Source organism: Eublepharis macularius, chromosome 2, assembly GCF_028583425.1.
Source record: "Eublepharis macularius isolate TG4126 chromosome 2, MPM_Emac_v1.0, whole genome shotgun sequence".
NCBI lineage: Eukaryota > Metazoa > Chordata > Lepidosauria > Squamata > Eublepharidae > Eublepharis > Eublepharis macularius.
In genome coordinates this window covers 46,804,552-46,823,578 of record NC_072791.1, presented here as the reverse complement: position 1 = coordinate 46,823,578, position 19,027 = coordinate 46,804,552, and the positions used below count along the sequence as shown (strand labels likewise).

Here is a 19,027-nt window from a genome sequence, read left to right as displayed (position 1 = left end):
GTTCAGCACGGATCTTGGCCCCCGCCCATCCCAACTAAATTTGCGTAGCGTAGTCGACTGGCCTCTTGTTCGCCGCAGAACATTGGGAAGGCGCTCAAGGGGGCTGTTTCCTGTTACGTGCGGCTGTTATGGCGATGGTTTCGTCACTTCCGCAGATATGGCAGCTGTCATGGCTCTGCTCCCATGTCGGCGCTTCGGGCCTAGAAAGAGCCTTTGCTTCTGTTCCGGTCGTGCAGCCTTTTTGGGGTGGCGAGGCGGCTCAGCGAGGTCCAGTGCTTCGGAGGCCGTGTATGATGTAGTGGTGTCAGGCGGTGGCATGGTCGGAAGCGCCATGGCTGCTGCACTGGGTAGGAGGAACACAGCTCCTTTTGAACAGAATCCTGACAACTTAAATGCAGCAAGTCCTTGTTCTACAATACCTGAGAAATCGAGGGGGTTAGGCTGATATTTACGTTCTTATCAAGGTTGTTGCAAACTTTGTAGCCAATTTCTCCATTGTAGGGTTTCATGCCAGGAATTTGAAATTTCTTGTCAATCCTGTTTGGGACATTTCCCCAAAGTTCAATGTGTACCAACAGCAACTGCCGCTGAAAGGCTTGTAAGGACAGTATTCTCTAAAATGCATTACTGAGTCAATGTATTGAGGTTGTTTGAATGTGAAAGATACAAAATGTTGAAAAGCGCTCATGTTCTTCTTACCAGGGGAAGAACTGCCCTGCAGCACTGGGGGTGCTTAAATATAGGTTCGTCAAGATTAACTGCCTGCCTACTCATGATTCCTTTGCACTCAAAAGTTCCTTTTTTTTAAAAAAGGCCTGATTAGGTTTGGGAACAAAGATTTAACTATGTAAAAGAGTTTTTATTTGGGAAGAACAAGGATAAACATTGACTCAGGGAGGTGATCTAAATGTACACTCAAATGCAAAGTTGCTTTGAGTCTAAGACTGCTGAAATAAATAGGTTTAGATTGGAGTAATTCTGCGTAAGTCCACTTGTGCTAATATTCAGTGTTAGTAACTCAAAAATTCTAAGCTATTCTGCATATTCAAGGGATGACTCAAAGTGGACCTCTTTTCCTTATAAGTCTTTATTGGGGATGTTAAACATTATTGAATAACCTTTGTTGTAAAGAGTTTAAACTTGTGACTTTCTTTAGGACATGATGTTCATCTCCATGAAAAGAAAATCCTACTACTTGAGGCTGGCCCCAGGAAAGCAACTAACCAGTTGCCCAAGAGTTATAGTAACCGAGTCAGTGCTATAACTCCTGGCTCAGCAACTCTTCTTAATAGTAAGTGTATAGCATTCAACCATGATTTGGATGTTAGGGATAAGTTCACACAGGGCACTGTATTCATAGTTCTTGGATGTAAAATTACACGTATGTTGCTGTGCATAATAGGTAGGATGTTAGCTTGGAAGATCTGTGACTATGTACCCTAAGCATTAGAGAAACAATTGATCCAATTCCCCTAGAGAAAGAGAATACAACTGTAACCAGGGCTTTTTTCCAGCTGGAACGCGGTGGAACGGAGTTCCGGAACCACTTGAAAATGGTCACATGGCTGGTGCCCTTCCCCCTGATCACCAGCCCCTACCCCAGCCCTCACTGGAGTGGTGCAGAGGGCAATCTAAACTCCCCTCTGTCTGGAGATCAGGGAGGGGGGCCACCAGCCTTGTGACCATTTTCACCGAGGGCGATTTAAACTTTTAACCCCCCCCCTTGTTCCAGCTGACCCAAAGTGACGTCATTGGCCCTGGGAGTATGTGTGCACTTTGCACGCACACATGTGGTACCAGGGGCACCACCTCCTGCCAAGAGTTGCCCCCTGTGCTGGCAACCCACTGAGTTCCACCACCTCTTTTCCCAGAAAAAAAGTCCTGACTGTAACTGTCACTTATTGAAATTATTTTAAAGGCTCAAAAATTCTTCTAGGAAGTTTAATGTTGTGCATGTGATCTCTTTGAATGGAAGTCCAAGAAACATGGCCAGCCTATGAGGTTTCTGACCATGACAATTTTCTAGTGTTTGCACCAGCACGCCCCTGAATAGACTACCTATGTCCTATTCAGTTGTCCATTGGGAACGCGATGTTAGGTTACCATATATATGCTTGATTGTTTGGCAGTGGGGAAGTAGATAGAGGGGAATCCTAGTCAGTTGCCTCAAAACTAACCTATTTGGAGTGTATTAGGTAGTTGATATAATCTGTTCATCATCACTGCATTCTACTGCATTTTCTTGACAAAAATCAGCATATTAGTGAACTGAGAGAAAGGATCCTTTCCTATTAATCTCTAAAAAATATTTTTCTATAGATAACTAAAACCATGAACATCAAAAACTTTTTCACATTCTTAATGAGACTTAATCCTAAGCAGAGTCATACCTTTCTAAGTCAATTGAAGTCAATGCGCTTTAAAGGATATACTCTGCTTAGGATCTCACTGTTAGTGTAATATAATATCCATGAAAAGGAAGGAAGAGGTTGCGGTATTCTTTAACTGAATTACAGAAAGTAAGATGCGTCTTAAAAGACAATTCTTTATCATAACTGAAGCCACTGCTTTCTGCACTTTTTTAAAAGCTATGGTAAAATGAGAACATTGAAACCAAAGAAGAAAAAGTAATAGCAGTTTAGTGTTATGCAATTTTAGAGTGCCTAGAAAAAAACAGTATTGCAAGTTTTAAAAAATGTTCCTGGTAATGTACACTACCTGGTAATAGAGCGGAACATACAGTGCTATCCTAAGCAGAGTTATGCACTTCTAAACTCATTAACTTCAATAAACTTAGTAGGTTATAACTGTGTTAGACTGGCACTGTATATTAGTACAGGTTATATAATACATGGGTACTTGTTCTATAATTCTAAAAGAGGAGTTGTTCTATAGTACATGTTACAGAACAAGTCCCTATTTAGCAGGCAGTGATAAAACAAATTACTGTAGTTCCTGCTTTTCTTCCACAAGCAAGTAAGAAGATAAATGAGGGAAAGCTGTGTCTTTTCTCTTCTTTGGTGATATAGTTTTCAAAACTTTTATGTACTACATTAGGATTCTTTAGACTTTGTCTCAGCCAAAGGGAGGGGACTTCGCTCAGTTGTAGAATATCTGCTTTTCACGGAGAAGGCCCCAAGTTCAATCCCAGGCAACTTGAGAAATAAAGTGATATGAAAGATCTCTACCTGATACCCTAGAGAGCCGTTGTCAGTCAGAGGAGACAGTACAACTGAGCACTGAGCAACAGTTAAGCCACAAGCAAAACTGAGTCATTTTAACAGCGAGAATTGTAAGGATCTAGTAGAAACAAGTGAGGGAAATGGTCTGGACTCCTGGCCCTAAGGCTCCATATCACACTTCAGTGAGATGTTACAGTTATTCCTTTATTGTTGGATCCTTTCCTTTCTCTTACAGGCTTTGGTGCTTGGGATCATATTTGCAGTATGAGAGTCAAACCTTTTCGGCGAATGCAGGTGCCTAATACTGCAACAATTACAGTTTACGGCTGTGTGTGGTAACCTAACTTTGCATGACTTCACTTCTCAGGAAATTTTTTTCTTAACTGCCTGTGGATTGCTTCCTTTTAGAAAGGGGTACAGGTGGCTTCACATATGACATGCAAGTGAGTTGTGTGTTGTTTGTCCATATATGTAGGATCTCATGCAAAGGAGTCACATGTACCTTCTTTGCAGGCAGGTGAGCAAGCTGTACCCACATGAAGATAATTAATACATGCCTGTGGGTTTTCCCTTTGCAGAAGAAACTAGAAGTGTGGAAGAGAGATTCATGACTCATGTGTGGACCTGTTATTTCTGCTTCCATGTTGCATGTGCAGCTGTTGAACACATGAGAAGGCAGGTCCCAGGAAGTATTTGTCATTACCTTGCCATGCTTCTAGTGTCATGGCAAGCCCGTACGGGGCTGTTGCAAGCATTATTGAGATAAAGATTTGGATCCATGATCTGGCAGTGGTAAGCATTGACAACGAGTCCTGGCTTTCTTCTCCCTGCAGCTGCCATGTTTGATCCACAGGACAGGAATTTGTATCCCACTCTTACAATCTCAGGGCAGCTTTCAGGCCTAATCGTTAAAACAATTTATCAATAAAAGCCAAAAAGCGTAAACCAATACCCAACAGCAGTAGTCAAATAAAATCAAATGATTGCAATCTATCTGAAAAGACCTCAGGCGATAACATAATAATAACATGAAGCCAACAGTATACTGTAGTAATAGCAACAGTAAAACTAGGTCAAGAAAAAAAAAGTTAGACCAGAGAAGGGAAAGATTAACAACATGACCAAAATATGCAGTCTTGGAATTGACAAAAAGAATAAAAGAATTTTTTTGGTGCTAAAAGTTCAGTAAGCAAACAGCTGCTAGGTTGGTATTCCAAAGAGGCTATACCTCGAGTAGCTACCTACCTTGCTTTTGAAGGCAGTAGTGCACAGAACTGGGCCTCTGTAAAAGGTTTTGACAGACAGGTTCTTATGAGAGCAGACAGCTCTTTAAGTGCTTTGATCCCAAACCATTTAGAGTTTTAAGGTAAGAAACTGTACTCTGACTTCAACCCCCCTACATTAATCAGCAGAAACAAAACACAAACTATTTATACAGCAAAAAATTACAGTTATGTTATTGAGCGATAGCACCTGAGGCTTATTTGGACTGAGTTTTATTTCATTGAGACCCCTCACTGTTTTCAGAGGCTCATTTGGCTGGCGTGATACTTTACTCCAGTTCTTTGGAGGACTCTCAGTTTCATGCAGATGTTAAACCATATGGTAGACTTTAAACAGTTTGGAGGACAAGACAGAACTTGTGTTCAATAGCAAGGAGCTGTTTCCTAGCACTGCCAGGGAAACACTATCTACACCAGTCAGACAGATAAGAGTAGAACTAACTAACAGAGCACAGTGCTGCTCATGCTATCTAGTCCAGAAGTATACAAGGTTGATGGTACTGAAAATACCTGAGAGGTCCAGAGAGATAACAGAGTTGCATTATCCTTGACTCTCTCCAAGTGTCAGTCAGGACAACCAAGGCAGTTTCAATTCCAAAACCAAGCCACAAACTGCATTGAAATGGGTCTAAACCATTTGTCTCATCGAAGATTTTCTAGAGTTGCACTACAACCACTTGTTTCAGCACTTTGTCCACAAAGGGATGTTTGCCAATTGCTGATAGTTGATCATATCATTTAAGATCAGGGAAGGCTTAATTAGGAGGAGGCACTTATTTAAGACAAGGAACTGGCTTCTCCTTTAATGAAGTGTTCACTAGTTCTGGATCTAACCATGGGAAATTCTCTAGCTAAGTCTAATGAGAGCTGTAAGGCAAGGGTCAAGCATCAGTGTGGTAGATATTACTCTGCCAAGCAACTTGATCATGTTCTCGGGCCATGCTAATCGGAGTATAAGCAGCTGCAACCAGTTTCAGCTCTGATAACATTCTGAGATTGCTCTGCCAGTGATAGCCAAATCATAATGGATGTAAGGAGTTTTTAATTTGCAAAATGTCTAGCAAATAAATCATATTACTAATGTTGTGTTTTCTGGCTTTTTGGTTTTAACATAAGCATATACCTTATTTCTGTACTTATTGGAGATTAAATTGTGTAAATTAAATTGTGTAAGTAGGAGTTGCTGAGAGTAAGCATTTCTCTGTGTCTATATCTTCCTTAATGCAATTAGTAGCATTTTTCTTCTTACAGGTATGGGATGCTTGTTCTGAAGCCATGATAATCTTTGATAAAGATAATCTGGAAGACATGGGATATATAGTGGAGAATGATGTTATCATGTCTGCTCTAACCAAACAACTGGATGCCATATCAGGTGGTGGCTTCTTTCCCTATCTTAGGTCCTCTGGAGGCTTTTTCAGCAAACTACTTAGGTAGAATTTCAGACAACCATGAGATAAGAGGATACTTAGTTCTGCCATATAACTTGGGGGTGTAGACTGTTGAAGGAGACTTTTCAGGCAAAGAATTTTGGAACATTTAGTTTATTTAGGTGTACACTGAGAATAACAGAAAGAAGTTAACTCTACTTAAGGAAGAGAACCATGAATCTTTAAAGAGCTTCTTGAGGGAATTTTGCTAGCAGATTATCTAAATGTTGCAGTAAAGGCACACATAGTTTACTTTCCTCTGGCCACGTTCAGTAAGAACACTTTTTACATCCCAGTCAGCAAGAATATTTTCCCATCTACTCTCCTCAATGAAGACACTCAGGCAACACAATTTCTCATTAATAGAAAATGGCTGCTGTCAAGTTATACTTTCTCAAGACTGAGCTTTTTGGGGTTGGGTCCTTGCTGAGTATGGGACGATCCTTTTTCCCTGTTAGTGATGTTCACATTTAAATGCATTATTGACTGCAATGGAAGTATGTAAATATGGGAATTCATTAAGCTAATGGGCTGCCTTGCCTGGGCTTTGACTGGTTTTGATTTTTTAAAACCTTTTTTTCTTAAACTCTTGTCATTTTGGTGACATTGATACATTGTGTCCTTATCAGACCGAGTGGAAGTTCTCTACAGGAGCAGAGCACTTGGGTACACCTGGCCCCTTCCCTATCAAACCTGTGACTCAAGCCCTTGGGTTGAAATTGATTTAGCAGATGGACGCAAACTTCAGACCAAACTGCTGGTAACTAAGACTTCATTTTCTGTTTAATCAGGCACCATTCCTTGCCAAGTCCATGCCACTGGATTTGGTTCTAATCTCATGCGGTATCACTCAGCATGAAGGGACTAAGAGGTGAGTTGGAGAGGTTAGAGGTTCAGTTTATTTTGTTCACTGAGGTTATACTTGCATACAGTGGGTTGGAGCCAGTGATCCACAGAGACACAGATCAAGGATCTTTCCTATGTTCTCCTTCCCCCACAAGTGTTTCTAACCTCAGCAAAGTTGATTGATGGGGTTGTGAGACCTACAGCTCTACAGCCTCCTGACTCACATGCCTTTAAGTTCATGTGGGACCCATGATGACCCCATCAATAACCTTTCCCAAGGTTGGAAACACTTTCTGGAAGGAGGAGAATATGGGCAAGAACCTTATCCAGCCCTATAGCTGTGGTCCTAAATATGTTTACTAGGAAATATTACTACGATTGGGATGTAAGAAAACTCCACTTTCCCCTCATGCATCCAACTTCAGAGGTGTAACAATCGAGGTGCCTGGCATGCAGCACCACCACTCAGAGGGGCTGTCCCTGTTGATATTGCCCCTCCTGGCACCCTTTAAACCACACACCCCCTTGCAACCTGCTCAGGCTCCAGCATAGCAAACATATCTGCCACCACCAAAGTTTTTACATATAGGAGTGGGGATACTTTGAATTTCTACCCTCCCTGTTTTGTTCCAGATGTATCCCTGCTTCTCCAGGCTCCCTATCTTTATATAGACGTTTTGCCCCAAAGCATACCTGAGCAGCCAGGTGAGACAAACCCTACATTGAAGTGAGGAGGGGGGAAAAGAAGAGCAATTTAATATAATGCAAGGAAGGGAAATCACAAGAAGAACACAAACTATGAACCCTAAAACTTCTAACTGTATCTGTTTTAACACCTTCCTTTCCTCGAAGAGGGTAAAGGATCTAAACCGACTCTGACTTCTACAAGCTATCATCCAGCAACCTACTTTAAAAAAGCCACCCTTTTCCCCAACTGACACCAGGGCTCTGCGGCAGCAAAATGTTGACTCATGACAAGAGGGAAACGATATTCAATTAGCTATCCTTTATGAGAATTAGAGGAGTTGTTTGTTGTTAATTGTTGAGACCGTTTGTTTCAACTGCTGTCCTCTTTGCAGATTGGTGCAGATGGGCAGAATTCTATGGTCCGGAAGGCAGCTGGACTTCAGAATATTCAGTATCAGTATGATCAGTCTGCAGTGGTTGCTACACTCCACTTGTCTGAGGTAACTCGTTTTCTAGGATCTTGTCAGGGTTTCAGCTTCTAAACACACAAAACAAATGATAGAAAGTTGACAGCATCCATTTGTCTTCTGGTTTTCTTATGCTGCAGGCAACAGATAACAATGTGGCATGGCAAAGATTCCTTCCATCTGGACCGATTGCTCTTCTCCCGGTAAAGGCCTTAGTAACTGTAAACTAATCTATTTTTTAATTAATTAATTTTATTTACTATTTATTCTGCTTTTGAGGCCAAAATTGGCTTCCAGAGTGATTAATAGAAATCACAGTCCAATACAAATGTCAATAAATGACGAATGCTAAATATTCCTTGAAGAGACAATTCCTAGCTGAATTGAATGTTAATCTTTGTTTTCACTTCCTGTGTTCATTCTACGAAACATATGTTACCAGTCACTGCTTTACCCTCATTAATGGTATTTTGTCATCCTTTGGACTCTTTGTATTCACAGACTCCTACTTACTAAGGTGGGAATGAGATTCTTGCATTGGTTAGTGTAATAGGTGGATTTGGTAAAGGTGTATTCATTTTTTGTTTGTTCCATCAGCTGTCTGACACTGTCAGCTCCTTGGTTTGGTCCACATCACATGAGCATGCATCTCAGCTTCAAAATATGGATGAGGAAAGTTTTGTGGACTCTATCAACTCTGCTTTTGTGAGTGTTGTCCTCTCATCTTATAGATGTGCTACTTACTTATGTATTCCAATAAGACACATTATTTAAAATGAATGATAGTAAGCACGTCAGTTTAATTCCTTAATTTTGCTTTGAACAGGGTGAAAGTTTGGTCATGTTTGTATGGTAATTTTTATGCATAATGAATATATTATTGGTGTTAGTCAATTTTCTCTTAATGTCTAGGGCCTCCCCCAATAATTTGGCTTTCAAAATTTCCTGTTTGGTTAAAAATCTTTTGACACTGTAGAATATTAAGCTATGTTATATGTTGTGAGGTAATGCTGAAAGAAGATAAACATTAATTTACTCACCCTAGACGCTCACATTCGTCACTAATAAAAGCAGAGGATGCAAATGCCAGTCTTGTCTTTCAGTTTACTTTGCAAGCTTCATCTTGCCTTTCCCCCCCTCACCAGTGACCTGTTGTTCTGCATTTGGTTTAAAGAATTTGACTTGCATTCTGAGCAGGAATTATGTCTTGCATTATTTTGGCTCTGGATGGCCTGCATCAGTCACACGCAGTTGAATGAGCACTGAAGCCCTTATCAGCCTGTGGACCCTGCTATATTACTTGTGAAGGTATCCAGTGTGGGTTCAGCATGTGAAGCATGTTGAGAGGGTTGAGAGCAGAAGACAAGAAACAGTTTTCTGTATATCCTTACTGCTAGTAATTTTTGGTAAGAAATGACAATCACTACTTTCGTCTCTCTTCTAAACAGTTGGAGTAGATGACTTACAATTATTTGAATTTTCATCATTCATTCTCTTAGTTTTGCAGTCTCTCTGTCTCTAAGATATCATATAAACAAATCTCTATCATCATTCAGTGGAGCAATGCAAATCACTCTGACTTCATTGATACTGCTGGATCCCTGTTCCGATCGGCTGTTTCTCTGCTGATGCCGTCAGGGTCTGTAGCTCGTCAGTTACCCCCAAGTGTTGCAAAAGTGGATCTAAAGAGCCGAGCTGTGTTCCCTCTTGGACTGGGGCATGCAACTGAATATGTCCAGCACCGAGTGGCCCTTATTGGGTAATTTCATATTGAGAAACTTTAGAACTATGATTGATCTTTGGGAGGATGGGTTGATTATGGTATTAAAAAAGAAATCATCTTGAATAACAGAAATAAGCTATATGCTCAAGAGATTGGTGGAATTTCAGAGATATAGTTTAAAACTATTGCTGAAGGTGATGAATAGGCAGCAGATATTGCATATAACACTGGTGCTTACGTACTGCTCTTCTAGACAGATTAGTGCCCCACTCAGAGCGTGAACAAAGTCAGTATTATTTTTATTCCCACAGTACAGTGAGCTCATGTCAGTAGTGAGATTCAAACCAGCAGAGTACTGATTCACAACCCAACCACTTAACCACTATGCTACAGCAGCTCTTAGCCAAAAGTATAGTGAGTGACAAATTCCAGAGAGAGAGCCATGTTGGTTTACAGCAGCCAAAATAACAAAATGTCTTGTAGCACATTTATTGTTTCATAAGCTTTTGTAAATCAGATATGTGAAAGCATCTTTTGAAATCCTTATGGCGAAATCAGTACAACTCCAGTGGGCAGTGTTTTTTTAATACCATATGTAATGATTTTAAGTAAATGTGTGTATGTGTCTTTAAATGTTTGGTGTGGTGCAGATGAAGAGGGGGTGAAAGAGAGAGATGAGTGAGTGAGATGATTGGTTGATGACTGAGAGTGTGGGCGGAGTGAATGCAGTTTTAGACTGAGAGTGGAGAAAAAAGATTCAGTCAGGGCAAGAGAGGCAAGCTGTGTGCAGCCTGAGTATCTCTAAGCAATTCTGAGAGAAATATTTAGTCAGGAGAAAGCAGGCAAGCTGTGTGCAGCCTGAGATTGTTTATGTTGTCTGAGAGAAATATAACCTGTGTGGAAGCCTGAACTGTGTGTTTGTGAAAGAACATTCAGTCAGGAGAAAGCAGGCAAACTGTGTGTGCTCCTGAGGATAGGTTGGTCTTGTAATTGAGAGAGAAATGAATATCAAAAGCAGGCACACTGGGTGTGAAGCCTGAGAGAAGATCTGTGTGACTGGGTTTAAGTGAAGTAACTTTAAGAACTGAGAACTACTCTTTTGAAATCATTAAGTTTTAGAGATAATATGAAACCAAAACACTTCTTATAAAAATAAGTTTACTTTGGGGTTTTTTTATATCCCAGGGTATCTGTCATTCCTATATCCCATTCCTTTCCTCAGGGCCACGAGGAAAGGACCCTTGGGCACGTTACTAAAAGGAGAAATTTAAGTTATTCTGGAATTTAATTCCTGGTAGCAACAATCTACCAAGAGGGGACAAGAATAAAAGGCTTAAAGACCAAATCTACCCAAGAGAAAGAAAGGGTCGTAACACCATAATGTTAGATTTTTCTTTGTGCAGGCTATAAGATACAACTGTCTTCTCTTTTTAGAGACACAGCTCTCTAATTGTCTTCTCTTTTTAGAGACGCAGCTCACAGAGTACATCCTCTGGCTGGTCAGGGCGTAAATATGGGTTTTGGTGATATCACATGTTTGATGCATCATCTCAGCGCTGCAGCATTCAACGGGAAGGACCTGGGTAAAGGTTTAACATATCTATAACCATATAAGATATCCTTTCTCAGCGGTTTCTTGTCTTTCCTGTTCATCTTTTTCTATGCAATATCTGTCTAAATTGTTGGTTTCCAGTAACAGCAGTAGCAACAAATTTGCTGCATGGGTAGATTTCTGAGATAGGTTTGCCTCTGTATATACCAGTGAAGCAATTAATAATATTCGCACATTCCCAAACACCATTCCTTCATATTCAGCAAATCAGTTTTTTTTATCTTGCTGCTATACACATTTTTGCTGTTGTTAAAAGTACAAAAACCATTTCCAAGTCTATTTTTATTACTGTCTTGCTAAATAACATATTGCGTTAGCACTAAATGATAGTGAATGTCCTGTTATATTATGGATTTCCCTAATAATTAGAAAAAATATCTTGACCAACAGAGAGCTCCAGAAAATATGAATTGTCAGCTTTAAGCACCCCACACCTCCAACACTTGCCTAATGAGTAGACTATATATTAGATAGTGACGTGTAAGATACTTCTTAAACTGTATTTTTATCAAACTATGTTTGGTTCTAATCTCATGCGGTAGTACGGGGTAGTGGTTATTTAATCATAGATAAAAGGGAGACATTGCACATATGATGGATGTCAAAGGAATATACATACTTTTGAGTACGATGTTTGGGATTCTAAACTCAGATGCAACAAATTTAATTGTAATGATTTCTAGTAATGTAACACTGAAATTCTTACAATATGTTTTCAGTAGGCATTTGAGTGATATGAACATGCATAAGAAGAGTGATTATCAGGGGTCATTTCGTAGAAAAAGAACTGCAGGAACTCATTAGAACTCATTAGTATAACTCATTAGCATATGCCACACCCCTTGATTGGGCCAAAATGGGCCAGGATTTGGCACCTGCCAGACAGGGGAGTGTTCCCCCACCTGGCAGTGGGCCGATCAGGGCCATTTTGCCCCCAATCCAGGCCAAAACAGGCCCAAAATGGTCATTTTGGGCACATTTTGGCCTGGATCAGGCCCAAAATGGCATGGCTTGGGTCAGTGCCAGGCAATGGAGGGGTCCCCCACCAGGCACGGACCCAGTCCTGGCAGTTTTGGTCCTGATCCTGGCCAAAAAGGGCCCCAAATGGCCAAAAATGGCAATTTGGGCCCCGTTTGGGCCCGGGAGGGTTCCCCCACCTGGCACCGAACAGATCACGGCAGTTCTGGCCCTGATCCTAGCAGAAAATGGCCCAAACAGCCGAAGGTGGCCATTTTGGGCTAGGATCGGGGCCGAAAAGGACTGGATCTGGTTGGAGCCAAGTGGGAGAACCCTCCCCTGCCCAGCACTGACCCAATCTGGGCTGTTTTGGCCCGGATCGGGGCCGAAATGGGCCCAAAATTGCCAAAAATGGCCATTTGGGGCCCGTTTCGGTCTGAATCAGAGCCAAAACAGCCAGGACCACGTCGGTGCCAGGTGGAGAAGGCTTCCCACGCCTGGCACCGACCCCATCCGGGCTGTTTCGGCCCCGATCTGGGCCAAAAATGGCCATTTTTGATCTGTTTCAGCCAGGATCCGACCGAAATGGCCGGGACCAGGTTGGTGCTGGGTGGGGGAGGCTCTCCCTGCCCGGCACTGACCCAATCCGGGCCATTTCAGCCCCGATCCAGGCTGAAATGGTCCCAAATGGCCATTTTTGACCCGTTTCGGCCAGGATCAGGGCTGAAATGGCCAGGACCGGGTTGATGCCCCTGCCTGGCACCGACCCAATCCTGGCCGTTTCAGCACCGATCCGGAACGTTTCGGCTCTTATCCAGGCCGAAATGTGTCCAAAATGGCCGAAAATTGCCATTTTAGGCCCGTTGTGGCCCGGATTGGGGCCGAAACGGCCGGGATCAGGTCAGTGCCGGGTGGGGATGCTTGCCCTGCCCAGCACCAACCCAATCCTGGCTGTTTTGGCCCCAGTTGAGGCCTAAATGGCCCAAAATGCTTTAAAGTCAGGTGGGCGGGGCCACTTGACTTGGGGGAACTACCGGAATGGCGTCCCGGTGCGTTCCCCCTCGAAATGAGCCCTGGTGGTTATGATAATTTTTCCATTGTGAGCCTTTAATTTTCAAATAAATTCAGTTGATCTCTTGAATTATAATGCTCTGAGCGTTGGGTATTTCAGAGTAACTTATCACATTGTGTTGAACAGTTTTTCTTTAAGTAATGAAAGCTTTTGAAAACTGAGGGTGTAAGGAGGAGGCATGGCTACTGGCAGGTTTAAAATTGCTGGAAACCCTTGGTTATGAGCCAGCATTAAAATGTTGGTCCAGGGCTGGGAGAGACCCACATTCAAATCCCACACATCCATGATACTGAGTTTGAGTTGCACTCTTTGCCTCACCTACCTCACAGGGCGGTTGTGAAGATACAGTGGAGGACCGGAAAACCATGTATACTGCTGTGAACTCCTCAGTGGAAGGGAGGGGGTATAAAAGTATGATAGATAACTTTGTGGACCAATGTTATGCTGATCAGCACAAATAAGATGGGGGCTGAATGTCAATTATTTAACTTCCTAGGGTGACCACACCCCTGTATTTGGCCCTGTGTACCAGATGGGAAAACCTTGTGAGCATAATCCAGCCTGATCTTTTTAACACCCTAATGGTAATCAGCCCACCATATGTCTACTTATGAAATAATTCTATTGCAGGCTCTTTAAATCATCTTCTACAGTATGAACGAGAACAACAAACACACAACCTTTCTATCATGGTTGCAATTGACTTGCTGAAGAGGCTGTACTCTACAAGTGCAGCTCCTTTTGTGCTGCTAAGAACATGGGGACTGCAAGCAACTAATGTGGCCAGCCCAGTTAAAGTAAGATACTTGAAAAGTACTATCTTTCATACAAGGATTCAAGAGATTATGAAAGACCCAAGGGGATGAGTAGCTTTTCATATCACAAGTTGTCTCATTTGCTATGACTTGGTGGTTAACTAATATCACCATTTAGACAGCACATGGGACACTATACTTACAGCATACGTTTTCTGTTTGTTTTCATCTTATCTTACGTTTTACCAATTGGATGCAAAGCGGGCAACATCCATATAATGAGAGCAAAATGTTCATAAAATATTTTGTTCTCATTTTGGTTCAAGTGAATTGAATGATCGTCCTTTAAAGGAAACAATACAGTAGTATTGTACTGATCCTGCTGCATCCCACCAAGAAGCATTTGCAGTGGAGATATTGTAGACTGCATGTGCCATAGACATTTAGTGTGCTGTCAGACTTGGTCTAGAACAGGGAACGGCTAACTAGTAGCCCTAGGGCTTTATATGTACCCGCCATGGTTTATCCAGGATCTCCTTTTCCACTTTTTACCATACTTGGTTGGGCACGCACTGCATTACTTCTTACCTAGTAGGGAAAGTGAGGTGATCTCATTTGCTGCTGGGATAGGCTCCTACCAGGTGTGAAATGGCACCTCATACAGGCCTAGTCCAATTGAGTTCCCTTGAAAAGCAATGCTGCTGTGACCAAAAACAGAATATACTTTGCTCTGGTTAGCTATTCCCTTGCCACTGGAAAATCTGTTGGTGGTGGTTGCCTCCCCCCTTCACCAGTTTCACAGGGGGAAAGATGCCTGCTACCAAGCAAGCAGCAGCATTTTGTGCTCCTGTTGGAAGAATTCCCCCAAAGACTTCTGGAATAATTTCTTATTTACTGTTGAGAAGGGAGTTGGAGAACATCCAGCAGCCTGCCAATGTTTTCTGCTTGTCCTTCAGCCAAGCTGGGATGTGTATGTGCACGCACTTCAGCCTGAGAAACTTGTATAATAGGGCCAAACTAGATGTGATTTTAAAATGCCAGGAGGGATTGTTTTGGCACTTGGTATGCACAGGAGAGGGGAAAGAAGAGCACGGTGGGTTCAACCCGGATCAGAACCTCATATTTTTAAATTGTCTCATGAGGCTTTAAAGTGCAGTGGTGCCTAGGGGTCGGACCCTGGGACACTGTTGCATCTAGTCTGGCCCTAAGTAGAAGCCTATCCCTACATTTTGAGCTGAAGAAGATCATTGCCTGGTATAAAGTACTGCAAGCTTTTTGGTGGGCAGTGTTACTTAAAGAATTAGTTAGCACAGCCTCTTGGTCTAGGAAATAAAAAAGAAAACAGAATTGTTTCCATAGTCTTAAAACATATTCTCTGCTATCTAAGGGGAGGGGTTGCTTGTACATGCGATTCCTAATGCTGGGTTTACTCAGCATGAATAGCTAATAAACTTACCTGTATTGGATCTTGTGTTCAGGCAAGACCCATTATGTGGCATCGTATCTCCCATGGCTTTCTTTAATACTACAAAGCAGTCATAGAGGAGGGGTGCTTGGACTGGGGCTGTGGGGTTAGCCCTGTCTCATGACATTTCGTCATACAAATCATCTTTGACCTATTGTAACCCTAAAAGGGAAGCTTAAGTGTCTCCCAGCACCTGTTTTGCGATCCCCAGCCCTGTGCCCCTCTCCTGGCTCTTAATGTTAAAAGTTGGGAAATCCGATCACAGATCCCTCCTGTAACATGTTGTTTGGGCCTTAGACCCCATTTATTGCCTCCAGTCATTGAGGGCATGATGTAGATGTAAGATTAGTCAGGAATTAAGTAATATGTCTCTTCTTTCTCCATTTTTAGGAGCAGATCATGGCATTTGCCAGTAAGTGACCTCCACTTGCAGCTAGATTTACTGTTCACTGCCAATTGCTGGAGACTCAGATTTCATTTGTAAAGGATGCATTGCATTCAATCTAAGATACTTAAACAGATGATGGAAAAAAGAGGAACAAGAATTCTTACGTCTGTTTGTTGTAGCTGAAGTTTGTTTTCCCCTTCAGAGAAAGCAGCAGTTGCTTTTCTCCTCTAATGCCAATAATTTTCTGATTGTAATCAGTACTGTACTTCTGAAACTGTGGTCAACTTGACAGAAATACATCATTAGTAGGAATTTACTTGCAGCCACAGTTAAAGCCCAGTTTAAGAACCGAAAGAATTTTCTCATGCTTTGGAGGCAGGCATAAGGGGTGCTGAAGGATAGCTTGCCCCTCAGATTCTGAGTTGGGTCAGGTTAGTGGTTTCTCAAGTATTGTCTGATTCTTCCTACTTAAACAACTTTTTCAACCTTGGCCTTTTAGATATGGGATGTCTGGTTTCTGTAAAAACAGGATAGGGTCTACTCTCTCCCAAGGATTACAACAGTATTGTCGTTCATTATTTAGGCAAGCGCACCAAGGGTAAGGATCAATTACAAGCTGGAGTCCAACAACATTGTTAAAATATCATTTAATTACTAAAATAGACATTCAGAGGGCCCTGTCTTGCTCATGCACCCACCAGCAAATCCTGATGGTATCTGTTTAACTGCTTTGCAGCACCAAGTAATATTAATAGTTTCAGACGGGGATAATTGTGCTACCCCTTCACAATCAACCAATCTGAGAAGAAAGTGTGAATGAAGAGATATCTGAAGGCCTACAGGGTATCACCTGAACTCATACGGTGCTAAATATGCAGACATTGAAGAGAGGCTCATTTAGCTTAAAATTTGGGGGATAATTAAGGATAAACCAAAATGGGTCCTTTTAAGCTGCTGCACCGGGATTAAATATACTTAAAACTATGTAAACACCTAAAACCTGTTTCTGCTTCTGCTTTTTATTTTTAAAAAAATCCTTGAATTTAGTGTTCAGTTTAAAACTTCATTATAACTCCTCCTCTACCACTTATGTATGTAAATCTTTTAACAAAGGCCATTCTATGCAGGTCATTAAATGTATAGTCTTGTTTCACTGAATAGACATGGACGCTTGTGGAAGTAGAATAAATTCCGTATCACCACTGTGGTCATCAGAGGAAAAAGTTTAAATATTGGTCTCGCACCCCTTACGTAGACCAATGTGGTCAATTTTGTTTGAAGAAGGGATGTATCAAAGTAGATTCTTGATTAGCACTAGTAGTTAAGCAACTGTTATGTCATACCCAGTAGCTAAGGTGATAATCTGCCAAACACAGATTTCCTTTGGTACAGGAATAGCAATGCTCAACAACTGAGTCATGCTCAAGCTTTTAAATTAGGATAAAGGTAGTTTACCCAGGGTTTCAGCAATCTATTTCTTCCAGGATACCATCCTCTTTACTACCAAAGCAAGTTTGTTTCACCACCAGCAACCAAGTCTAGAATGTGGGGAGTGGGGTAAGGTAGAGCTCTACCTTATAGTATCAGGGGGTACAGTGTTGATTTAGGAACCACTGCGACTGCTATCAACACCTTACGAATTAGGAATGGCTGTCAGGGGGAAATTTATAAGCACATAATTAAACATTTTATCAGGATATTATGTAGACAAACCAATTTGTCCTTGACTTTTAGCAAAAAAAAAAGCACATGGACAAAACCACCTGAACGTTTTGTTCAAGAGTTGTTTCTCTACACAATACCAAGATAGAACATTCAGTTACTGCAAATTCATGTTATCCTCATGTGAAATATTGAAGAGGTTCACAACAAAATTGCAAGAGCCTGAAATCTATAGTCCTATACTGGGGTCTGGCTAATTACCATTTTTCAGGCATGAAAAAACTTTTGATATTAGAAACTGAAGAGTCTGACTGGTTTCAACTTGATGGGAGCTTCAGCTGGACATCTGGATATTTTGCAGTAAACCGGGTTTATCATAGACTGCAAGGTTTTTGTGACTGTCAATCTCCAGAAAAATGCTTATGACACACAGTCTTTACCATTGCATAGGTTTACAGAAGGGAGATCAAAGAGGAAAAAAGTGAAACCATTCCTTCTGGGATTCCTAAAGCCTTCCATTTGCTGCTGCTTCTAGATAGGTTGGCATTTCTTTCCTCAAGATCTGAGTCCAGTAGTGCCTTAAAAGCCAACACAATTTCCAGGATATAAGCTTTCAAGAGTCAAAGCGCCCTTTATCTGATGAACAAAGCTTTGATTCTTGAAAGCTTATACCTTGGAAATTGGTTAGTTCTTTAAAGCACTAGTGGACTTGGAACTTGGTCTTCTACTGCAGACTACATGGCTATCCCCCTGAAACTTCTTTAACAAACCCAGTTTCAAACAGTCTTAAGTAGTAATTTAAGTAAATAGCTTGTTCCTGTTATATTAGGCTAGGATTCTACTTTGGATATGAACCTTCATTTTTTCATGTGCAAAAAAGCCTGCAAATTGTGTGAAACTTGACTTGAGGTCTGTCAGTACCAAATGTGTGTACATGCTTTGACCAAAGGCATGGCTGAGCTCCTTGAACAAGATCAGTTTCAAGGCTATGGAGCTAGAGCACTAGTCGTTTGGCATAAATTATGCAATTATTTTTACGACCAGAACCCATCTTATATTGCAGCTCAGAAGTGCCCAGCCCAAAAGGTAAGAAGGATTCCCCTGCTTTGGTCTGTACACTGTTCAGAACTGCAAATTCATGCTTCAAGAAAAGTATCCTGCCGACGGTGTCTTCTCAGTGGGAGAGTCCCAAGGATTGCAGAAGATGAAATGTAGCACCTAGAGCCCAGCCTGTCTCTATGTTGTTCACCTTCTTTGCCAACTATAAAAAGGGAAAGGAAAGAGATCAGTTCCCTTTAGTTCAAGCAAGATTTTCAATACAAATCTCAACAGCTGCAACAAGAACGTCTGTACAAGTGACTGCTAGGCTGCAAAGGTATTTTATTTTGCATTTACTTCGCTTATAGTCTGTGTTTCTTGCTGACGCACAAAGTGGATAACAAACAGCCAAGACCAATAAACAATGCATGAAAACTAGGACTGCAGACTTAGCAAACGA

The 19,027-nt window shown here is 41.6% G+C and overlaps 2 protein-coding genes across 7 annotated transcripts in view; one reads left to right on the top strand and one right to left on the bottom strand.

Annotated features, from left to right (window-relative positions):
* The first annotated feature begins 118 nt into the window (after nucleotides 1-118).
* On the top strand, nucleotides 119-17,035 carry COQ6 (coenzyme Q6, monooxygenase). The gene is made up of 12 exons (XM_054972480.1): nucleotides 119-347; nucleotides 1,157-1,291; nucleotides 3,418-3,476; nucleotides 5,717-5,840; nucleotides 6,525-6,655; nucleotides 7,821-7,928; nucleotides 8,036-8,098; nucleotides 8,493-8,600; nucleotides 9,452-9,654; nucleotides 11,086-11,201; nucleotides 13,890-14,056; nucleotides 15,870-17,035. The coding sequence occupies exons 1-12, from the start codon at nucleotides 158-160 to the stop codon at nucleotides 15,897-15,899; spliced, it is 1,434 nt and encodes a 477-aa protein (XP_054828455.1). The 5' UTR covers nucleotides 119-157; the 3' UTR covers nucleotides 15,900-17,035.
* The window catches only part of ENTPD5 (ectonucleoside triphosphate diphosphohydrolase 5 (inactive)), a 39,692-nt gene continuing 37,160 nt past the window's right edge, over nucleotides 16,496-19,027 (bottom strand). For all 6 annotated transcript variants that reach the window (XM_054972483.1, XM_054972481.1, XM_054972484.1 and 3 more), the window contains exon 14: nucleotides 16,496-18,790. In XM_054972483.1, coding sequence (XP_054828458.1) covers nucleotides 18,704-18,790 — 87 coding nt within the window. In that variant the 3' untranslated portion in view covers nucleotides 16,496-18,703. The remainder of the gene's footprint in view (nucleotides 18,791-19,027) is intronic.

Bases quoted from the DNA above. Each gene is read 5' to 3' on its own strand.
- COQ6 (XM_054972480.1), top strand. From the start codon at position 158: ATGGCAGCTGTCATGGCTCTGCTCCCATGTCGGCGCTTCGGGCCTAGA. The intron at 348-1,156 runs GTAGGAGGAACA...GACTTTCTTTAG, and splicing joins CGCCATGGCTGCTGCACTGG to GACATGATGTTCATCTCCAT. The intron at 11,202-13,889 runs GTAAAGGTTTAA...ATTCTATTGCAG, and splicing joins ATTCAACGGGAAGGACCTGG to GCTCTTTAAATCATCTTCTA.